At 63.0% G+C, this 13,734-nt stretch overlaps 1 protein-coding gene across 3 annotated transcripts in view; it reads right to left on the reverse strand.

The window, feature by feature from the left end:
- CASZ1 (castor zinc finger 1) overlaps window positions 1–13,734 on the reverse strand; it is a 120,800-nt gene that overhangs the window by 15,881 nt on the left and 91,185 nt on the right. For all 3 annotated transcript variants that reach the window (XM_027578093.2, XM_027578122.2, XM_027578103.2), the window contains 7 exons: window positions 10,032–10,508; window positions 6,121–6,955; window positions 5,010–5,078; window positions 3,403–3,493; window positions 2,529–2,693; window positions 1,377–1,549; window positions 320–1,164 (listed from right to left, as the gene is read on the reverse strand). In XM_027578093.2, the coding sequence (XP_027433894.1) occupies window positions 320–1,164; window positions 1,377–1,549; window positions 2,529–2,693; window positions 3,403–3,493; window positions 5,010–5,078; window positions 6,121–6,955; window positions 10,032–10,508 (2,655 nt within the window). The remainder of the gene's footprint in view (window positions 1–319; window positions 1,165–1,376; window positions 1,550–2,528; window positions 2,694–3,402; window positions 3,494–5,009; window positions 5,079–6,120; window positions 6,956–10,031; window positions 10,509–13,734) is intronic.

Below are 13,734 nucleotides of genomic sequence, written 5' to 3' on the forward strand. Positions count from 1 at the left end.
TGGGGTGAGAAGTCAGGGCAGTGGGTGAGGACCAACTGCCCCCAGGATGTGAAGGCTTAACCGCCTCCACTTCACAGATGAAAGACCAGGGCTGCCTGCAGGTGCAGGCCAGAATGAGAGGCCCCCAAGAGCAAATAAACAGTAGGAGACAGAGACCAGGCAATACGGGGGGCTGGGCGGGCAGGGGCCATGGGTGCAGGAGTAGAAAGGCACTTTGCCAGTCTCCACCCTCACTCCCCCTCTGCTCCGCAACCCGAGGCTGTGGGTTCCCGGGGTCTGCGGGCTACCTGCTTCCTGGGGCAGGGCCTGGCCTGCTCACCTGGGTCAAAGGTGGCAGAGGGCTTGAGGGCGGCGGCGGCCAGCCTGGCCATCATGGGTGAAATGAGGCCCTTGCTCGCCGAGATCCTTTCCATGATGGAGGCGGGGGGCACCGGGACGGAGGAGGCAGCCGCCGGGGCAGAGTCGCCGGCTCCCGAGGCAGCCAGAACAGGCGTGTCAGCGGCTGCTGAGGCCGCTGCCCCCGATGACATGGCACCCAGCAGGCCAGGGGCGCCCACGGGCAGGGAGGCGCCACTCCGAGCCGACAGGATGGGGAAGTAGGGGGCGGCGGTGGGCAGGCCTGAGTTGGAGAGGGCCAGCGCCAGCGGGATGGAAGCGGGCAGGCCCTGGGACAGGAGCCCCGAGATCTTGCTGTTGGGAGGCTTGGCGGCGCTGGGCACGGCCTCGGCGGTGGCGGCGGCGGCAGCGGCCAGGGAGGCGGAGGACTGCTGGCTGGTCGGGGAGGCGCTCAGGCTGGAGTTCTTGCTGCTCAAGGCCGAGAAGTCGACCAGGTCGTCGTTGCTTGACTCCTCGTGCTCTGTGTCCTTGGCGCCCAGCAGGGAGGCCGGCAGCCCCAGCACGCCCGAGGAGCGGACGTGCCTGCGCTCGTGCTTGCGCTTGTGGGAGGTCATCTGGCTGGTGGAGGTGAAGGTGAAGCCGCAGCCGGCGCGGATGCAGTGGAAGTGGTTGGTGGCCTTGCTGTACACGCAGCCCTCGTACCTGCACTCCTCGTACTTGTAGAACTTCTTGAAGCCGTCCTTGGCGTACGCGTCGTCCTTGATGTGGTAGCTCTTGTGCTTCTCGATGTCACACTTGTTCTTGAAGGTGAACGTGCAGCCGGGGCGCCTGGACGGGACATCGGGAGCCTGTCGCAGGGCCTCGGGGGGCCTGGAGGTGGTCCTGCCCTGCTCCCACCCTGGCCCCAGCGCGGGGTGGGGGGAGCCCAGGAGGAGTTTCTGGGCAGCCCCCCACCCCTGTATGGCCCACGTCTCTGTGTCCATCCTTCCCCCCTCCCCACCCCCCGACCAGGAAGCCTCCCTGGCTGGCGCCCCGCTTACCTGCAGTGGAAATGGGTGGTCTTCTGCCCGTAGAACTGGCAGTCGGCTGTGCCGCAGTCCTCGGTGGCTCGGAAGCGCTGGAAGCCATCGTTGATGAGCTGGGTGTTCTTCTTGTGGAAGTTCTCGTGGGTCATCACGTCTGACGTGCTGGTATACACCTTGTTACAGCCCACCTGCAGGCAGGACGACCGTCAGGGCAACTGAGGCCAGGCACCCCAGGGCCCAGGTCAGAGCAGCCGTGCTGCTGGCCAGTGACCTCCCTGCTCAGGGGGGCTTCGGCCCCATAAACATCCCCCTGGGCGGTGGAGAGCCTCTAACAACCCCTCCGGCCCTCCAGGCCTCGCCTGTGCTCAGGGTCGGGTTGTCTTCAGGGCCCCTGGATGCCTCCCGGCACAGGTGTGGCAGTCTAGCCCCACCTAGGTGGGTTTGGGGTCCTCATCGGTGGCTCTCCCTCCAAAGCCCCTGGCGGTGGGCAGGGCTGGACCTGGGGGGCCTGGCGGTCACCTTCAGCCCAGGGACTCACTTTGTGGACAGTTCCTGGCACAGGGCCCTCCCCACCCCACCCGGGCTGGGCCAAGGCAGGCAACGTGGCCATATTGAGTAAAAACCAGTGGAATCTGAGCACTCTTGAAGGCTGGGCTGTGCCAGTGTCTGCACCATCTCAGGGCCCGGAGAGCGAGCCCCCCTCTCCTCCCGGCCCAGGTTGTTCCACGGAGCCCATAACAACCCCCTGACAAATACCGGGGGAGGCGCGCCGGCTGCTATTTGCAACCCCCAGTCGCTCCCCCCTGGACCTGACACCTTGAAAAAGCCCAGACTCTGCGTGGCATTAAAACAGAAAATTAAACAAAAACCTCCTCAGGAACCATTTGCAATGCGGCTCTTGGTGTTAAAGCCTGAAAAATGTTGGTCTGTATAAACAGCTCCCTGAATTGCACCCGCACCAAGTATGGCCATGGGGCCGGCCCCCCGCCCGCCCGACGCTGCCCCCCGCCTGCCTGACACTGCCCCTCGGCCTGCCCGCCCGCCCAACACTGCCCCCCGGCGCTGCACCCCGCCCGCCCGACACTGCCCCCCACCCGGCCCGCCCGACACTGCCGTCCGGCCTGCCCGCCCCCCCCGCCACGCTGGCCCCCGGGGCGGGCGGGGCACCTGCATGCAGTGGTAGTGGGTGCTCTTCCCGTTGAGGTGGCAGCCGTGGTAGTAGACACTGCAGTCGTCCAGTGGGCTGAAGCGCATGAAGCCGTGCTGCAGGGAGTTGTCACGCTTCTTGTGCATGTTGTAGTGGCGGATCACGTCCTGCTTGCTTGTGAACCTCTGCGAGACAGTGCCGCGTGGGTCGAGGCCAGCCCCCCCACCCCGCCCAGACCACTGGCCCCTTGGCTGTCCCCGGGAGTAATCCTGTCTGGGGTGGAGGCAGCCCGTGTGGCCTCCGGGCCAGCACAGGAGACAGGAGACGGAGCTATTCCAAAGGCTCTGGAGCCCCCACCCCCACCCCCGATCCTGCCCTGGCCTCCCACCAGGCTCCGGGCAGTCATGCCCAGGAGCAGAGAAGCCGAAGCGGGCCCAGCCCTTCAGGCAGGGGCTCTGATGGGTGATGACTCCTTTTGCCCAGGACCACCAACGGGCTGTGCCAGCGCAAGCTCCCTGGTGAGCAAGAGGGACAACCTGCTCTGCTCGTATAAGAGGGTTTTGACCATAAGTGACAATCTATCTGGGCCTCAACGTGATCATCTGTTAGACGGGGCAGGAGTCCTGACCTCACGAAGACACTGGGAACGTCCGATAAGGGGCCTCTGCCTGCTGGCCTGGTCCCCTGGGGCAGGGCAAGCCCCCAGTGAATGGGAGCTTCAATTATCACCCGGGGGATGCAGATGGCTCAGGTTCCTATCAGACGCCTATCTGCGGCGGCTGGTTTTCTGGGATCTCTGCCTGCTTGAGTTGAGAGCCCCCAGTGCACTTGCGGGAAGCTCGTCTGCCCCTGGGCCGGTATGCAGGGGCAGGGCTGGTGCCCACTGGACCCTACCTGGTAGTTGCACTCGGGGTCCAGGCAATGGTAGTGCTCTCGGTACTGGTAGGCGCAGTGGATGTGGCCACAGTGCTGACTGCCTGAGAACCTGCAAGGACGAGCGGGGGGCTCAGGGCTCTCTGGGCAGCAGTCCCAGTGAGGATGCTTCTCAGGCTCTTGACCGGAGCAGCTGAGAAAAATGTGTGCCCATACCTCAGGGAAGCGCTGCTGGGGTTCACGGGGGCACAGGGCCCTGTGTGGGGGTGCAGGGGCAGCAGAGGTAGTCTGTAGGGGTGAAGTGGCAGAGGCCTAAGAAAGCCGGGGGAGGGATTGCGCCTGTTGGGAATCCCAGAGCCACTGAATTGCAGGCCTGTGCCACCTGCCCCGGGAACGAGGGCCCAGGGAGGCGCACAGGCCTGGCACCAAGGTGGGGAGGAAGAAGCCGGGGCAGGTCGAAAGTCAGAGCAGAGACACAGGAAGACGCCTGGGATGGGATGGGATGAGGCAGTGAGGGCAGGAGCCCCCCACCATGGCCCGACTGCCTTTCCTGCAGGTGCCGCCGCTGGCCCCCCACCCAGGGCTAAGCCAGGTGCTGCAGATACAGGCTGGGAGGGCCCAGCTGCTGAGAGGTGTTAAAGCCTCTCTCTGTCCTGGGCTTTCCTGACACTTGAAACAGCCCAGGGTTATGAATTTTTAAAGCACAGCATCTGTTCGGCTTCCTGCGGCAGGGAGTGTGCTCTCTAGCCAACTCGGCAGCCAGGAGCCCCAGGCTGCCCGGCCACTGCCTGCCTCCCGGGAAACCCCGTGCCTTCTCCAGGCCCCGAGGCTGCCGGGGTGTGGCTCTCGGTCTCGGCGCTGGCTACCCTGGGGAAGCCGCTCTGGGGGAGAGCCCGCAATGACAGTGGGGGAGGAGATGGGCCTCAGACTGTAGGACAGAGATGGAGACCCCCTTCAAGGGGAGAACAACTTGCAAATACATATTTACGCTGAAGCTGCCAAAAGGGCCATCTGCTGAGGCCCTAATAATAATGATAATAATAATAATAATAGAACAGAGAGAAGCTAAAAGGCAGAGAGGGGTGGGAAGAATCTAGAAGATCAGCAGAAAGAGGCTGGGGCACAGCCCCTGCTACGTGCTGTCCCATCGGGCGCTGGCAGCGAGGGGCCTGATTTGGGGGAATCTATTAAGGTGAAGGTTCTTTACCTGCCCATCCTGCTACCTTAGAAATGTATAGGAGCGGGTCTGGAGTCGAGCGGTGAGGATCAAGGCCTGGCCCAGGGAGCACACTGAGGCCAGGTCAGGGAGGACCATCGCCCACACCCCTTCTCATCCCCACTGGTTCATGTCTGGCCTGCATCCCACCCAAGACTCCATGTAAGCGACGGTGGGGCTCTGGGCTCACCTGTGGCCTTCAGCCACCCTGGCCCAGACCACATCAGGGGGCAGGGGCTCTGAGATGGGGTGTAGTCCCTTGGGGGAATTTGAGGGCAGGAGTGCACAAAGGTGGGAAAGCAGTAGGCACCTTGGCACTGGCGGTCAGATGGACATATGGTCCCACAGTCCCTAGGCGTTCCTGGCACCATCCCACCTTCTCTCCATGGCCATCTCCTCCCCAGGGGCCTACCTGGCAATATATTTCTGGTAAATGTTTACATCTTCGGTGACAGCTGGTTTATCTGTGGGCAATCCGTTCCTGGCGAGAGACACACAGGGCACAGCCGATTAGCGGACAGGGGGTAGCCTCATGCCCCAGGAGCGTCTAGGGGGCAGCTCCCTGCCCTGGGGCCCTGGCCCTTCCCTCTCTTGCTCTGTCATGTTCTGAGGCCCTCAAGGTGGGACTGAAAAGCCCTTTTGGCAGAACCTTGGCTTGGGTTCAATTCACCCAACTCCGGCAAAGGGAGGACCATCCCAAGCTGGCCGGCTGGAGGGCTCCACCTCAGCCGTGGGCCCCACCTGGAGTCCAGCTGGGTAGGAAGCCTTAGAAGCTGGGGCCTGGCCCCCGTTGTACACTGCGAGTCAGGAGGAGGATGGGAAGACCCCAGGGGAAGGGGTGAGAGCAGTGCCAAGCAAGTGTGGTTAGCTGGTCAGAAACCACCCCCGCCCCAGGCCAGTGGGCAACTCCCTAGATCAGCTCCCAGGTTGTGGGCTCTGCCTCAAGGGTGTGGGAGGGTGTCTCCCAGTCCCACACAATTGATCCACAGAGAATTTTACCATTGCCTGGGGGTTAGCAATGAGTGGGCTCACCCCCACCCCAGACTCCTGCCTTCTCTCGCTGCCTTCCCCAGAGCCCAGGCTTTGAGCCTGGGAGCCATGACCACCAGTTTGGAGCCCAGAACCCCTAACCCAGACTGGGGCTTCCCCAGCCAACCCCAAGGCTGCATTTGAGGTGGAGAAAGCCTGTCACTGGGAAATGGGGGGTCACAGCGGGCCCCAGTGTGCGTGTTAGCAGATGAGCACATGTGAGAGCAAGTGTGCACACCGCAAGATGTCCGGCCCATGAAATGGGCATGAGCGATTATGTGTGTGTGTGTGTGTGTGTGTGTGTGTGTGTGTGTGTGTGTGTGTGTGTGTGTGTGTGCAAGCACATGTATGAGAACCTGAGCGTATATTAACCTGGGTGCGTGGTAGATATGCCTAAGGTATGAGTGGATGTGTGCACAAGCATGGGCTTCAGAGGCAGAGAAGTGGGCCTCCTGGCTACTTGAGTCCCGAGCTCAGGATGGGGCGTGACTTACTTGACAGTGGAGACGGTCCCCGTGGTGATGGAGTCTGTTTTGGAGAAGGTCGACTTCAGGTACTCGGGAGTGTTGAAGGGCAGGGAGGCAGGTGGCTCAGGCCCTGGCCCAGGGGCGCTGGGAGCACTGGGCACGCTGGGAAGGGGCGCAGGAGCCAGGCTGGGGGTGGGCGGGACCTTGGCAGGGCCCGGCTTCTGGATGGCACGGACGTCATACTTGGAGGGGCGCCCCACCTTGCCCGTCTTGAAGGCAATGGCCCCGCCCATGTCGGGGCTGCCCTCCCCGGGCTTGAAGAGATGGAGGTATTTGACATTCTCCAGGTCGTACTTGGATGGCTTCTTGTAGGTGCTACCGTTCTGGGGCCGCAAGTTCTCGCCTGTCTTCAGTTTCTGGATGAAGAAGTCGTACTTGGAGGCGCGGGCCACCAGGCCCTGCATGGGGACGCTGCTGTGTGAGGGCAGGGGCAGGATGGTGGCCTTGGTCTCCAGGTGAGCTGTGCTGCTGGGCAGCCGCAGGCCAGGCAGGGACCCCGCCACCTCCTTGCCCGCCCGCTCCTCGGCCTTGGTGCTGTGGGCTGGCCAGGAGAGCTGCTCGCCAGCCTTGAGCTTGCGGATATACTCCTCGTATTTGGAGAAGCGTGCCCGCTTGCTGAGGGCATCCTCGGAGGCAGGCAGCATGGAAGAGGTGGCCACCTCCGGGATGGAGCCTGCGTGCAGCTTCTCGAAGCTGATCTTCCTGGCCAGCTCGTCCCTCGTGTTCTGGTCATCGTAGCCAAACATGCCGAGGAACTCGGTCATGGTAGAAGCCGCGTAGTCCCGGAGTGAGGAGGCCTCTCCTGTGGTGCAGGGAGAGCCCAGTCACCTCTGGGAAAGAGCAGGGTGGCCAAGGGATGGGGGGCACCCCCTCCCCACAAGCCCCCACCCACAGAGGGAGGAGGCTGGCGTGGGGAGGGGGCGGAGCACGACATGATCTATGGACATTTGGCTCACTTGTTAGGTTTTACGACTCTTAAATTAATTTGTTTAAAAAAAAAAGTAATTAATACCGGGGTAAAATAAAACGAGTTCATCAATGCCAGGAAAATCAATTTCCTAAATGTTCTGGCCGATGGCTTTTCAGTACATTAAACAAAGTTTCATAAATGTCTCCTCTCTCTCGCCTTGGCCTAATATGAAAGAGAAGTCACTTTACTGGAAGTAAGGCCAGATCCCAACCCGCCTCCTCAGGGTGGGGTGACATGGGGGCTGGGGACAGGTAGGGATGTGGGGCAGCGGCCATGCCATCAGGAGGGACCCCAGGAGCTGAGGGAGCCCTTGGGGACAGGGTTGGGGTGGGACTGGTTGAGCCCACCTGGGGGATTCTCCCGGATCCCCCAAGTGGACACACAGTCCCTCATCCCCGGGAGGTGGAGGGCTTGCCCCAAGCCTCCCCAGGAGCTGGCCTCTTGGCTTCCCACCAGCCCCCCAGTGGCTGAGGGTCCCAGACAACAGGGCGGAGGGGGCAGGTGCCCTGCCGATGTGTTTACTCAGACTCACTCAGGGCTCTCTGCAGTGAAGATTTATGACGTGGGAAGTCCTACGAACCTCCCCTGCCAATCCTTGTGCTGGCATGTGAGGGTGGTCCCCCCGAGGAGAGTCCGGGCCTGAGAGGTTGGGCCTGCCAGCCCTGGCAGCGGACAGACTGTGGCCCGTCTGTGAGCCCCACTTGTGCCCACTGCGGGGGCAACTTCTCCACAGGGACATGAGCAAACACCCGTGTGCACACGCGCACACACATGCACACCCCCAGCTACCTGCCCAGCTCCACAAACACACACATGGACACAAACCACCCCAAATCCTACACGCATCTCCCCAGGATGAGTCTCCTGACGGTGGAGGCAAGCTGATCCTATGCTGCGTGGGCTTTTCCTGTGGAGACCTGCCTCCCTGCACACACCACCTTCCACCACAGCCGACGTGTGACTTCCGGCGCACCCAGACCTGCTCGTTCCCGTGCAGAAACTCACTAAACACCTACTCTGTGCTGTGTCCTGAATCAGGGGTGGGTGCACATAGGAGGGTGAGACCCTCATGGGCCTCAGGGACACACACGTTCTCTGCATTCTCGTCTGAGCCCACAAAGCCGGGCATACTCGGAGAAGCAGGATGCCTGGCCGGGAGTCCTAACAGCACAGCAGGGGAAGGCGTGGCTGAGGAAGGGGAGGCCCAGGACCCCAGCAGGGTGGCCGATGGGGGTCACCTCCCAACCCACATCCCCACCTACCAGGTCTGTGTGACAAGGACAGTCGCAGGTAGCACCTGGCCCCCAAGGTGGGCAGACTGACTCCAGGAGCCAACAGATGGCTGTTCCCTGGGGTGGGGTGGCCGGTGGGCCACTGTCCTAACCTCAAGCTATGTGGGGTGGGGGGCGCCCAGCCTGGGAGGAGTGGGCTCTGGCTGCTAAGATTCAGTGGTTCAGGGACCAGGGAAAGGGGCTAAAAATAGCAGGAGGCAGCTGAGCCCTCACTATATATGGCAGAGAGACAGAAGGCTTTGAAGGGCAGGCAGCTTAGCGGAGGGAGGGGGCCTGGCGGGGGTCTGGGGCAGCCCAGAGGCCTGCATTCCTGAGCCCCCAGGCCCAGAGAAGGTGGCCTGAGCCCGGTGGGCGGATAGGGCTCTAGCTGGTTCTCTCTGGTGGCCTGGGCTGAGCAGGCTGCCCCAGGTGTCAGACCGCAGTCCCACGGGGCCTCCAACCCGAGGAGGAGCGATGCCTGGGTCATGAGGCCACTGGCAGTTCCAGCCCTACCTCCAGGGTCCCAGCTCCCCACTTGGGCTGAGAGAAGGCAGGAACCAGGGCAGAGCTGGGCCTGGGAGGGGCTGGGGCCCCGACGGGACAGCGGCCCTTGTCCCTGCCCCTCCCTCTCCTCTGGCTCAGCACAATCACCTTGTGTCTGGGAACGGCAAGGGCTTTTCCTATCAGAGGAAACTGAAGGTCACACTTTTCCTCATTGATCTTGCAATGTTTGTTAATTACTCTGTCACTGATGTGGCGAAGGATAATTAAACAGCTCTGTTTATATCTTATATGCATAATTATGTGGCTGCGCTGGGCTCCCCGCGCAGGGAGGAGATGCGCCCCTCGCTGCAGGGGGAAGGGGATCGGGGAGCAGGCAGGGGAGGCTCGGGGCACCAGGCACAGGCCTGAGAAGGAGGCTAGGAGCAGGAGAAAAAAACCCAGACCTGGGGTTCCATCCTAGCGGTGGTGACCCCCTTCCACCCGAAACTGCAGGCCCTCCCTCCCTGGAGGGGAAGGAGCTCCAGGCTGCTCTGAGTTGTAAGGACAAGGAGACAGCCGAAAAGCCGGGCCTTAGCCATCTCGTGCACAGGAAAGAGGTCAGCCAGAGGAGTGCGTCCCGGGCAGGTGGGTATGATGGGATATGCAGGCTGGGCCGGGTGGGGCCATCCTGCGGCCCTGGGCCTCACCCCCGAGAGGTCGGGCCTGGGATAGCCAATGTCCCTAGTGAGGGTAAGGCTTTTGGGAGAGGACAGGGGAGGGTGGGAGAGTAGGCCTATCCTGGAGCTGACCAGCCCTGCCCCTGTAGGCTCCTCTGCGCAGGCGTGGAGAGACAGTCCAACAGTCTGTCCTCTGTCCTGCATCCCTGCAGCCATCAGACACCCCTGTGCTCACGGTCGCCCCCAGCCCGGCTCACCCTGGGAAGCTTCTCTGCCACCCCAAGCAAGTCTCCCCTGTTCTGGCCACTACCCTGGCCCTAAGCCCCCATGTCAGGAGAACGGGCGGGGCAGAATGAGGTACCGGTAAGGGGAGCACACGTGGGGGAAGGGGGCAGGCTCCGTGGACCCCCCCCTATTCCCCCCGCCGACGGGGTCATGCCATCCATCCATCCGTCCGTCTGGGGCTCAGACACCTACCGGAAGCCTGCTTGGCACCGGGGCTGCTGTTGTCCTTGGAGGCTGCCCCATCAGACTCCTTCTCGTCCGCAACGCCACTGCCATCCTTGGGGGGCTCTTCGCCGTGGTCCTCCTCGTCGCTGCAGCCCTGGGGCTGCACCATGTAGACGCCCTCGGGGGGCAGCTCCAGGCCCTCGCGGCCCATCCGTCCCAGGCCCAGCGTGGGCGCGGGCTCCTCACTGTACTCGCCGTTGACCCACTTCTCGATCACTGCCCGCCTCTTGTCTTCCTCGCTGCGGGTGCCCCGGGCCATGCCGGCCTCTCGGTCCCGCGGCCGCAGTGGGCTGCCCTCGGCCTGGGGGCCTGCCTCTGCCCCCTTCTCCACCACCACCTGGCGGCTCAGCTTGGCGCAGATAGCATTGAGCTTCAGGCCGCCTTTGCGCTTGGCCGCCATTGCGGGCTTGTCTGCAGGTGGGTCGGTGCACCGGGTCCCTTCAGCTGCGGGGCAGACAGAGAGGTCAGGGGCAGGCACGTGCTGGGCTCAGCGCCCCCCCACCACCCTCGGCAGCCCCCAGGCCCCATGTCTTCCCAATCCTCCACCTTCCCCGCACTGTCCTGAGCCTGGCTGGTGGGGCCTCAGGCCCTTCACCGGACCCCGAGCTCCAGGGGCCCAGTTCACCCGGCACTCCATCCTCAGAGCTGGGCACTGGGGCGGGCCTGTACTAGGTGGTTCAAGGAGGGCTTGTTTATAAATGAACATCCCAATGGATGATCTTCAAACACCAGGGGCAGGCTTCTCCTCAGCACCTGGTTTCTGGAAGCATTTCTTACACCTGCTTGGCCCTCAATTCCTCTTCTGAGAAGCAGGCCAGACATGACCCCAGATAGAGGAGGCGGTGTGTCCTCTGACACGCAAGGATACTGAGGTATGCACGCTGGCTGAGGGGCTGGGCACTGGGTAACGCTGGTAAGTGACAGCATCTCGGGAGCATGTGCCACCCCCGCCCCCCGCCATGGCCTGCCGCGCAGGGAGGAGATTGCCGAGAGCCAGGGAGCAGCCTGCACCAATCCCCTGCCTTCCTGTCCCAGCCACAAGGGGCTGGCGCTCTTCCCCACCTGAGCATCTCCTCCCTGGCAGCTCCTCTGCCAGACCTGGTCCCTGGGCCCCACCGGACTCCTACCTCTGTTCACTGGAGAGCCCCGAGACCCCTTCCTTCTCCCCCCAGCCACCCAGGGCCCTCTGAAGGCCTCTGTCTTTCCTCCCTCCCCTCCCCTTCACAGACCCACTCGAATTCTCTGGCCATTTCCTTTCCTCAAGCTTCAGTGAGGGCCATTCAAGGACAGAACTCCTGATAGTCCCTCCGAGAACCGCTCATCCCTGTCCAGGGATCCCACTCTGCCTTCTCGGCCTCAGCCAGCTCCCGCGGCCCTAGAAGGCCTGGCTGATTCTGGGAAGCCCACGTCCCCACCTGGAGAAGCCACAGCTGGAACAGGTTGGGATTCCTCACATCCCCAACAGAGAGCCCAAAAGCTGCAGTTGCGGTGCCGAATCCCTGCACATGACAGCTCGACAGAAACTCTAACTAAGGCCGCCTGAGGCCTCGCCACCTTCCTCACGGCTGCTGAGTGGGGCTTCCAGGGTCCGGGGTGGAGGGGATGGTGCACGGCAAGTCCCCTCACCACACAGCCTGGGACCTGCCACAAAGGCCAAGGGTGGACACGCATACACATGTTTGCGTATCTGTCTGTCCTCCACCCTTCCATCCATCCATTTAGTCAGCTCCTGTTGTGGGCCAGACCCCGTGGTGGGCTGGGCACACAGGCTCAGACCACACTGGCTATGGGCACAGGGGGCCCCACTGGAGTCTCTCAGTGGCAGGGCTCCCTCGCGTGTCCCTCAACGGAGGAATGGGCATGTCTGAGTCTCCACCCACAATGGTCAAAAGGCTCAGTGAGGGCAGGGGCTCCGCTCCCAGGGCCAGGGGCAGAAGGGGCTTCCCTATAATGGGTCAATACCCTAAAAACCCCCACACCTGGAAGCCCCCCGAGAGGCATGATCAGACAGGATGATCACACCTGGGCCTGCCCAGGGACCCTGTTCCACGAGGAGACTCGGCTTGTGCACCTGGGTGGTTGCACAATGCCCAGCAGCCCCAGACCTGCCCTGAAGCCGGCTGCCAGGGCACATGGCCTGGGGCCTTAGCGGCCCGGCGACCTAGGCCAGTCTAGGTAGTGTGCAGTGCCAGAGAAGGCTCTGCTTGGCTCACACCAGTCCTCCCAGTCCTGGGGCCCTGGCTCTCCTGGGCCCCACCCTTGCCCAGGCCAGGGGCCCGCTCTCCCCAAGTTCACCCAGATCTCCAAGTCTGTGCTGCCCATGCCCAAGTCTCCAAGCACTGACGGGGGTCCCCTAGTCACACCATCCCACCCAACTGCTGGGCCAGCCGCCAGGCCGCACAACACCAAGTTTCCTCCAGCAGACCTATAGGCAGCAGGCCTCACCTGGCCCCCTCTGTCCCCTGCCCTGGTTGGGAAGGGAAGGGGGGAGTAGGGGAGCCTGCTCTATTTTTACCAGGAGGTAAGCAGCCAAGTGTGTATGGCAGACAGCAAATGGGTCTATAAATATTTATCCCAAGGAAGAGGGAAGCAGAAGCTCCCAGGGCTGCACTTGCTGCTGATGACACCCCCTCCTTGGGCTCCCACCCATCCTGGAGCCTCCCGGCACTTGGGCCCACCCAGTCCAGCCCACCCTTCCCTGGTCTCGGCTGTGTGCCTGGCTCGGTCCCTCCTGGGCCCCCACCAGCTGCGATGCAGCTGTGCACCCAGGGCCCACCCCCAGCCCACAGGCCCCTTTGCTCCGCCTACATCCCCCACACCTGCCCTCCAGATGCTGCTCTGCCCCAGCCCACCTGCCTTCCAGATGTTGCCCTCCCTCTGACTCTACTGCTGGTCCCAAGGGTAGAGGTGGAGAAGGCATGTGGGCCTGGGGTGCAGGGCAGGAGGCAGAGGCTAGGGCAGCCGTAGGGAGTATGAAAGAGCTAAGGTCCATCCGCCTTCCGGCCCACTCCGTGGAGCCCTTCTCCCCTCCCCCTCCCTCAGGGCCCTGGGACATACAGACTACCCCCCTCGTGGTCTGACCCCAGGCTCCTGTCCATGTAAACATTCCTCCGACTTTCTTCCCTAAAATATAAACGCCGTGGCCAGGCCTCAATGGGAGGAAGCCATCCGTCCCCGGCCCTGTCACTGCCCCTTTCATCTCCTTCCCGCCACCAGCCTGCCCGCTGCTCTATTTACACTGGACACTTCCTCTGGGAACAATACTGCCCGGGAGGCAGGCTTGGGCCAGAGGGTGGGAAGGCGAGGGGACTCCCTGCACTGCTTACCCAGGGACGGGCTCCAGAAAGGAGGCAGGGGGCGAGGCAGCTGAGGTGGGCCCAGTCAGGCCCGAGGGAAGAAGCGGCCAGGACCTGCATGCAGGCAGCAAGCCTAGCGGCTCTCCCAGCCTCTAGTCTCTGGCCCCAGCAGCTCTGGCCCCGTGTGGTGAGCCTCAGGAGGCGGCACAGCCCCAGGGCATAGCCTGGCTCTCCCCCTTGCTAGCTCACGGCCCTGGGCGGGCTCTCCCCTCCGTGAAAGGGCCACAGGACTTGAAGGTGGGAGAGTTCTGGCAAGCAAGGACCTGAGAAAAGGCAGCTGAGTCCTGGCGCGGGGGGGGGGGGGGGGGGACGAC

Source organism: Zalophus californianus, chromosome 4 (genome assembly GCF_009762305.2).
Source record: "Zalophus californianus isolate mZalCal1 chromosome 4, mZalCal1.pri.v2, whole genome shotgun sequence".
Lineage (NCBI taxonomy): Eukaryota > Metazoa > Chordata > Mammalia > Carnivora > Otariidae > Zalophus > Zalophus californianus.